This window comes from Danio aesculapii, chromosome 12 (genome assembly GCF_903798145.1).
Source record: "Danio aesculapii chromosome 12, fDanAes4.1, whole genome shotgun sequence".
Lineage (NCBI taxonomy): Eukaryota > Metazoa > Chordata > Actinopteri > Cypriniformes > Danionidae > Danio > Danio aesculapii.
Genome location: NC_079446.1, coordinates 1,728,987 through 1,738,513, shown reverse-complemented (window position 1 = coordinate 1,738,513; position 9,527 = coordinate 1,728,987). Strand labels below are relative to the sequence as shown.

The window sequence follows — 9,527 nt, the reverse complement described above, 5'->3', positions numbered from 1 at the left end:
ATCCAGGTACAAAAACGTGTACACCTCAAATGAATATTTTACTGAACAATATTAAATAAAAGTTTACCGAAGAGGAAACATTTCCATAAAGATTTTCAATTTAGCCTGTCATTTTTGTAACGCCTCATTTGAATTAAATGTATTACGTTTCTATTTCTATTCCTAAAGATGTTAAGTGACCAGACTCTTATTTTAATGAACATAACTGTTTAATAAAAAAATGCCCCGAAAATATATTATCTATAAATATTCAAAAAAAGATTGACATTATTTATTTTCAAAGGGGGTGTACTCATTTATGCTGAACACTGTACATTATGCAAACACAAAACCATTGCAACCATCCTAAAATAATAAATTCTTTACAAGCTTTTCAAGCCATTTGGTTAAATGCATTTTATATTGCCATATACAGTAGGAGTCAGAATTATTCCCCCTCCTGTTAATTTTTATTCTTATTTAAATATTTCCCAAATGATGGTGAACAGATTCAGGAAATTTTCACAGTATTTCCTATAATATTTTTTCTTCTGGAGAAAGTCTTATTTGTTTTATTTTGGCTAGAATATTAGCAATTTTTTATTTATTTATTCATTCATTCATTCATTATTATTAGCCCCCTTAAGCAATATTAGTTTTGGATTGTCTCCAGAACAAACCACTGTTATACAATGACTTGCCTAATTACCCTAACTTTACCCTAATTAACCTAGTTAAGCCTTTAAATGACACTTTAAGCTGAATACTAGTCAAATATCTAGTCTAATATTATGTGCTGTCATCATGGCAAAGATAAAGGAAATCAGTTATTAAAACTAATAATTCTGACTTCAACTGTATATAGCAGAAAAGCAAAATATTGCAATGTAATTTGTTTCCAGTGTTGTGCTCTGAGACTCACCTTGATGAATCGGCCCACGATCTGTGACGTGTATTTGGGAAGCTGCTGTACTTTTCCATGAAGGATGAGGGACACCAGGATGTATTTCTTATATGCTTCTAACATGATGTGACTGACAGCCATTGCTGGAGTGGTTATTGCCTGAAGGTAAACACAAAGACACTGTATGAGGTTTGAGATTTTCATGATTTGATAATGTTCTCATAAAATATTGTGGTTTCATCATATATAAACACAAATTAAAGCCAATTAAAAGACGAGTTTACAGATTCTTTATTGCAAACATAAATGATTTGAATGATTGTAATAAAGTCTCCCTTCTAAAATAAAACAGTTAAGAAAATGTGAAAAAAATAAAACTATTTCTTATTAAAATATGAACAAAATATATAATTATTTAGCAGAAAACAAGAATAAATATAATTAGATGAGGCAAAGAGTGGCTTTTTTAAGGAAAATAAAAAATGTTTTGTGAAAAACTGAATATTTCTCATTTATTTTCTTTATGGATTCTGTGTTTAATGGCTTATTTAATTAGGTATTTTTGTCTTAATTATTATTATTTTTAAACGCATACAAATAAATGAGTTAAAAGTATGACAATCATATTCGTTAAAGCAGTGTTTCCCAACCCTGTTCCTGGAGGCACACCAACAGTACATATTTTGGATGTCTCCCTTATCTAACCCATTCGTGTCAGGTTGTGGGGTCTCTTCTAATGTTCTGATGAGTTGATTCAGGTGTGTCTGATTAGGGAGAGGTTGAAAATGTGTACTGTTGGTGTGCCTTCAGGAACAGGGTTGGGAAACACTGCGTTAAAGCATGATTAACCATGATACTGGCACCATATAATGCACATTTAATAGGAAATCAGACACAAAAAAATCAAACATATCCTCTACATTTATCACACAATCATAACTTCACTTATTTTATTATTAGATTTTTCTTATTTTTAAGTTTTTTCATTGTCATTACATTATTGTGATATTGATTTTTTTTTAATTTAAGTTTATTGTATCTTAGTATCTTCAATAGATTCTGGTTTGTAATCATGTTTACATAAGTCTCCATGTGGTTTGTGATGTTATTAATGCATGTAGGTAATGTTTTTCAAGTGTATATAACTCAAAATGTTCGATGACGTATAGAAAACCCCACAGATTTAAAATAAATCCTCATTTAACATTATCTGTGCCATTTAACTGCCTAAATAATAAACCAAATGACAAATAATAAATATTTTTAAATATCTTAAAACATCTAGAGTTTGCATATATACTAAGCCATGCTTTGAAACCATTTCCAAGGCAATAAATAAATATTAGGATATACGGTAGCACTTTATAATGAGATTGTATTAGTTAATGTATTAATTAACATTAACAATGAACAACATGTGTTCAGCATTACTGAATCTTTGTTAATGCTAACTAAATATATTAATGTGTTAGTTCATGCATTAGTTAACATGAACTAATGGTGAACAATGACTTGTTTGTTAACTTGTTCATATTCTAATGCATCTCTTTACATTAACAGCTTAATTAGTTAACGTTTACTTACACTTATACACGGACTAATGCATTTGTTCATGAATTACATAACATGACCTAATAATAAACAACACATCTATTCAGCAATATTCATTCTTTGCTAATGTAAACAAATATGTGACCCTGGACCGCAAAATGTTTCATAATGCATGGGAATATTTTAGCAATAGCCAAAAATACGTTGTATGGGTCAAAATTATTTTTATTTTTTGCCAAATATTAATAGAGTATTAAGTTCATGTCCCTTTAAGATATTTTGTACATTTCCTAGTATTAATATATCTAATATTAATTTGATTAATAATGCGTATTGCTAAGAATGCATTGTGTCAACTTTCAACGCGACTTTCTCTGTGTTTAGATTGTTTTGAACCCTCAGATTTCACATATTCGCATAGTCATATCTCGGCTAAATATTGTCCGATCCTAATAAAGCATACATGAATGAAAAGATTATTTATTAAGCTTTCAGATCTAAATTTTCCAAAATTGACAGGCTTTGTGGTCAAGGGTCACATATATTCAAGGTCAATATATCAAAACATCTTTTTTTATGTATACTTCACAGTCGATCAATCAATCAAATACCTGTTCAAAAAAATACAGCGCCCTTTCAAAGTTCTTCAGACCCGTGTAAATCATGCCACCATAGTAATAATAACATAGAAAGTGCTTTGCGTCGTACGCTCCGTTCTCCTTGCAAATATCCATCATGTCCAACTCCAGGAACGGGACTGCAGGTTTGAAGCACTTAGCTAATAGACACAGCTGTAAACACAAGGACAAATCATTATTTACTACACAATAAACCTCAAATGATTTGTCATCACCTTCAGCTCATAAATGTATACATTACTAAAATAATTCATTTACTTTTGAGAGTATCCCATGGTACTTGACAATATTTACCTCAGAACTATGCACTATTTCTAGATAAAATAGTGCAGTTATTTAAAAAAAAAGATAATATTATCTAAATTAACTGTCTTATAATGGGCTGTGCAATCCCTACTTTCTTTTACAAGCATTTTCACACATAATTATGCATTCATTAATTTTCCTTCAGCTTAGTTCCTTATTTATTATAGGTTGCCACAGAACCGGCAACTATTCCAGCATAATTTACACAGCCGATGCCCTTTCAGCTGCAACCCAATACTGGAAAACACCCATACACACACCCACTCATACACTACGGCCAATTTAGTTCATCAATTCCCCTATAGCGCATGTGTTTGGACTGTGGGGGAAACCGGAGCACATGGTGGAAACCCACGCCAACACAGGGAGAAATGCCAACTGACCCAGCCGAGGCTCGAAACAGCGACCTTTTTGCTGTGAGGCGATAGTGCTAACCACCGAGCCACCGTGCATAATTATGGATTTTTATTATTTATTTTTTGGATAAATATATGTTTAGAGATTATTTGCAATAAATATAGCTTATTATCTAGATGGATGGATGGATGGATGGATGGAATAAAGCAGTTTAAAATAGGATAGGTAGGGAGGGAGGGAGGGATAGATAGATAGATAGATAGGTAGGTAGGTAGGTAGGTAGGTAGGGAGGGAGGGAGGGAGAGGTAGGTAGGTAGGTAGGTAGGTAGGTAGGTAGGTAGGTAGGTAGGTAGGTAGGTAGGTAGGTAGGTAGGTAGGTAGGTAGGTAGGTAGGTAGGTAGGTAGGTAGGTAGGTAGGTAGGTAGGTAGGTAGGTAGATAGATAGATAGATAGATAGATAGATAGATAGATAGATAGATAGATAGATAGATAGATAGATAGATAGATAGATAGATAGATAGATAGATAGATAGATAGATAGAGATAGAATAAAGCAGTTTAAAATAGGATAGATAGATAGATAGATAGATAGATAGATAGATAGATAGATAGATAGATAGATAGATAGATAGATAGATAGATAGATAGATAGATAGATAGAGATAGAATAAAGCAGTTTAAAATAGGATAGATAGATAGATAGATAGATAGATAGATAGATAGATAGATAGATAGATAGATAGATAGATAGATAGATAGATAGATAGATAGATAGATAGATAGATAGATAGATAGATAGAGATAGAATAAAGCAGTTTAAAATAGGATAGATAGATAGATAGATAGATAGATAGATAGATAGATAGATAGATAGATAGATAGATAGATAGATAGATAGATAGATAGATAGATAGATAGATAGAAAGAAAGAGATATAATAAAGCAGTTTAAAATAGGATAGATATCTATCTATCTATCTATCTATCTATCTATCTATCTATCTATCTATCTATCTATCTATCTATCTATTCTAAACTGCTTTATTCTATCTATCTATCTATCTATCTATCTATCTATCTATCTATCTATCTATCTATCTAGATAGACAGAGACAGACAGATAGACAGACATATAGACAGACAGACAGATGTGATTTGCTCTACATGATTTGACTTGCAATATTCATGTGTAAAACATAATAATTCAAGACTCATTATAGTATGCTCACAACATCCATGTTTACCAATGCCGTTCTTTAATCATCTATAACCAAGGAATAAATCTGTAACAGCACTGAAATGTTGTCTCACCTGACACAGGTCTGCATGCACTGAGGTAAGCTGGTTTGTGTTCATCTGCATCTTGTCTATGGCCTGTTTAAGTATACTTATTCCACGCAAGGGCTGCAAAAAAAAAAAAGATTATTTAACGTCGCTGTTGTCATTAGAAGATCTAACTCCAAAACTATACAGATAAAACTGACCTGTTTTCTTTCTACAAGGGCATTTGTTAACTGGTGGCACAGACCAGCAACTGTAAGCAGATAGAAAAACAGATTACAGCATAAATTAAGCAGTCTTCTGTGTTAATCCTGCTGGAGTGTTTTCATACATGTGTCTGTGGCGTAACGGATGTGTTCTCCATTACAGGTGCTGATGAAGAGCTGGACTTGAGAAAACAAGGTCTCGAAATCGGGGATGTTTGGCATGGAAAACTTCACAAACCTGCAACACAGGTAAAAGACACGACAACTCTTTCAGATGGGAATCCAAGGGTCCCTGCTATGCTATTTTAAAGGTATTAGGTTAAGGATAGGCATGGGATGATAATCGTTTTCAAGGTATACCATGAGTTGGAAAAGTCAAGGTTTTTTTTTTTTTAAGATTTATTTTTGGCCTTTTTGTCTTTATTAGATAGGACAGTATTGAGACAGGAACCGAATTTGGAGAGAGAGCGAGAGAGCGAGAGAGAGGGGGGTAGGGTAGGGAAATGTCCTCGAGCCGGGATTCGAACTTGGGACGCCCTGACGTGCTACTGCACCGTATGTTAGCACGCTGACCACCAGGCTATTGCACAGACAGAAAAGTCAAGGTTTTAAAACCATCAAAAGTTTCTGCTAGAGTATGTGTAAGATTTTTATTTACTTTTTTATTTCGTTTTTATTGGACAATAGTATCGTCAGCAAAAAAGATATCCTAAGACACTTTTAAAATGTAGAAAAATCAGTGTTTTGAAACAAATAAAGACAGCAGAAGTCAATGATTGCTTTGAATTATTTAGCCTGACATGTTTACTGCTCCAAAATTAGATTAGATTAGATTCAACTTTATTGTCGTTACACATATACAAGTACAAGGCAACGAAATGCAGTTTCGGTCTAACCAGCAGTGCAAAAGCAGCAAGTGCAAAAAAATATTATAAATGATTCTCAAAATAAAATATATTGTGTTCAAAAGGGAAAAAAAGTTTAGTTTTTTACCAAAGACATTTAACAAAAGCTTATTTTAGAACAGTAATCACAATACAGTGAAACCGTGATATTTTTATCCAAGGTTATCATACCGTCAGAATCTTATACCGGCCCATGACTAGTTAAGGAATTATTTTAATTAATTTGACATCATCTCATTTCTCACAGACAGATAGATCATGTCTTTGTTTTTAGTAGATATATATTATATGAGAGACTTGATTTACCAAACAAGTGGATCTAATTAAATTTGCATTGTAAACCTTGGTTCTTTTTAGTTCAAATCATTCTGCAGAAATTATTTTTTGCAAAATCCTCAAAATCTGCAGATTCTGTCAGTCCCTATTTATATAGTCTCAACAGCGTTCATCTTGTTATAAAAAACATATACAGTGGTGCCTCGCCATAACACGGTTCACCTTTCACAGATTTTTTTTTTGTGCAATTTGACGTGCTTTTTTTTTTTTTAACAGCGCATTGTGTTCTGCTTCCTGATTGGCTGTAGACCAGTCAATCAATCTCCTCCGTGCTGTGTCTCCTCTACAGCAGTGTTTCCCAACCCTGTTCCTGGAGGCACACCAACAGTACATATTTTGTATGTCTCCCTTATCTGACCCATTCGTGTCAGGATTTGGGGTCTTTTCTAATGTTCTGCTGAGTTGATTCAGGTGTGTTTGATTAGGGAGAGGTTGAAAATGTGTACTGTTGGTGTGCCTTCAGGAACAGGGTTGGGAAACACGGCTCTACAGAACTGAATGTGTATAGCTTGCCAAATTGACAGAAATCTTCGATCGCTGGCAGTGTGACTGAAGTGCTGTACTGCATGTTTGCAAGTTTTCACTTCACAATGTTGATGAAACGTTCTGCACCTTCAAAGGTACCAACAGTAGCACCCAAAAGGCAGAGGAAGACGCTAACCATCGGTCAAAAAGTTAGACATCTGGACATGCTAAAGGAAGGCTGAAGTGTTTAAACAAGAAAGACAAGTGTGAAAATGTTAATGTCTGTCTGAGAAAAGTGTATAAAGTGTAAAGTGAGGGGTTTTACAGCCTTAAAACATCTATAATAATTGTAAAAAATAAAAAGGACTACTTTGCGGATTCAGCCTATTGCGGGCTATTTTAAGACCGTAACTCCCACTATTAACAGCGGACCACTGTATATATATTTTGATGATTCATTCTTTCCTAACTCCTCCTCTTCGAGAGTCTACTCTGCTCTGGTTGGTCAAATGAGCGCTATTGTGGTATAACTGCTCAGATAAACTGTACTCTGCTCTGATTGGCAAGATAAGTCATACTCTGCTCTGATTGGTCAGATAAACCACACCCTGCTTTGATTGGTGAGAAACCATACGCTGCTCTTAATTGGTTAGATGAATGTTGCTCTGTTGCCCTCTGATCATATTAAGAGATGTGTTTGAATTGGGAATTTAGTTCTGTTTAATGATTAATTGCAACTAAATAGCACGCAAAAGTTTGCATTTACATAATTATATAAATATTACAGACATAAATATTAGTATACATGTAAATATTCCTAAAGTATATACTTTAATGTGTGTGCATTTACATAAACAGTACATGTATATTATGTTCATATATCACAAGAATGCAAAATTTATATTATTTTGTCTGTGATTAGTCTTGATTAATCGTTAAACAGCACTAAGAGAGTATTTTTTTATGAAAGTGCATTAAATGGCACCGCAATAAATATTGCCTTGACAATAAATGCTTCTGCTTGATGTGAATGTTCAAAGGTGGGCCATTGTCATATGCAAGCACTATGCAAATATGTCAATTTATATCTACATAATTCAGAGACTTGACTCATTCTGAATATTCAAACTCGTTTGTTTTAAATGGTAACTTATTTGTAATGCACTCTCCAGACCTTTTACGTTCACAAACAGCAGCATTACACACATCAACAGACATAAGACTTTACAAAAAAGCATAATAAAAGCACTTTAAGGAGTTCAGCCAATAGGATTCAACAAGTCAACGACTTACAGAACAGCTAAAACCCCAAGGGAGTGTTCCTGGATGTCCAGAGCGCCAAGAACAGTGTCCAGATGAGAGAGATTCTTGGCCAGAAGCTCTCCACTTTTATTTATTAACTCGCATAGTTGAGTCATCTGACCTGAAAACATAAGATGCATCATCATGAATGTAAACACTTACATTTTATTATCTATTCTATTGTAAATGCACATGCAAATAAGATCTCGTGACTTGTTTGAATGATTATTTAATGATTTCATTATTCACCTCTCTTTGTGAATGCCTTATAAGTGACAGAGACGAATCAAAATTCTGTATTTTATGGCATTACTTGTAAATGCACATGGCAATGTGGTCTCATGCCTTATTTTAATGATTGCATTACATACCTCTCTTTGTAAATGCCTTATAAGTGGCAGATAAAAATCAAAATGGGGTGTTTTATTGCATTTATTTAAAATATGACTCAGCTAACATGACACATCCACTCATTTCCATTATATAACAGCTAAGCGATAGAAGAAGATGCTGTAACGTGTACTTTCCTGCAGATTTTGTTTCTTTTATATCCAATTGGACGAATGGAATTAGATAAACAGCTCCCATGTGTTACAGGCTAAAATATAAACAACTAGCATGCTATCGCGCTAACAGGTTTTAGCATTAAGCTAGCTAGCCCATATCTCCGTAAGCCCGAGGCGTAACGGGTCGTAAAAACCGCCGTACCTTGAGCGGAAAGTTGCCGCACATTGTTGACAAACTGCTCCAAAGCTGAAGCCATGGTTTTTCGCTTTCGGGACGATGTTTTTCATTCAAATGTCACGAGAAGTTCTCCTGTACAGAAGGGACGGGCCCTCAGCCGCCAACGGCAAATAGATATCGCGAGGTTTGAGTGACAGCTGAGATTGCGCGAGATTTCAGGCTCGGGATCTTTCCTGAAGTAAACACTTCACGGATTCGGATGACTACGTGGGATAGTATAAGATTTCGATACATAGACACGTATCTGTTATGTGTTTAGAGTTAAATGCTTCATTTACAACAAAATATCACAAAATTCAGGTTTGAAAGTGGACGTACAGCTTTAAGAAAAAAGAGGAAAATATTTGGGTGTTTTTGCTTCCGGGGCAAAACAAAGATACTCGGAGTGGAGAGATCATCATCAGCTTAAAACCTTCAGATGACTTATAAAAGAAGGCTGGTATAGTTTTGGTAAAGATTTTATTATTTTACTTAAAAATATTGGTAACAATATTATATCTATATAATATACATAAAAATTAAAATTAAAACATATAAGACCACAAAAAAGACCA

The 9,527-nt window shown here is 34.0% G+C and overlaps 1 protein-coding gene across 1 annotated transcript in view; it reads right to left on the bottom strand.

Annotated features, from left to right (window-relative positions):
- Positions 1–9,102, bottom strand: part of cops3 (COP9 signalosome subunit 3) — a 16,590-nt gene extending 7,488 nt beyond the window's left edge. Inside the window, exons 1-7 of the mRNA XM_056469325.1 lie at positions 8,938–9,102; positions 8,221–8,350; positions 5,347–5,459; positions 5,219–5,268; positions 5,046–5,138; positions 3,046–3,225; positions 902–1,042 (exon numbers count right to left, since the gene is read on the bottom strand). Of these exons, the coding sequence (XP_056325300.1) occupies positions 902–1,042; positions 3,046–3,225; positions 5,046–5,138; positions 5,219–5,268; positions 5,347–5,459; positions 8,221–8,350; positions 8,938–8,992 (762 nt within the window). The 5' untranslated portion in view covers positions 8,993–9,102. The remainder of the gene's footprint in view (positions 1–901; positions 1,043–3,045; positions 3,226–5,045; positions 5,139–5,218; positions 5,269–5,346; positions 5,460–8,220; positions 8,351–8,937) is intronic.
- Between the last annotated feature and the right edge of the window lie 425 nt (positions 9,103–9,527).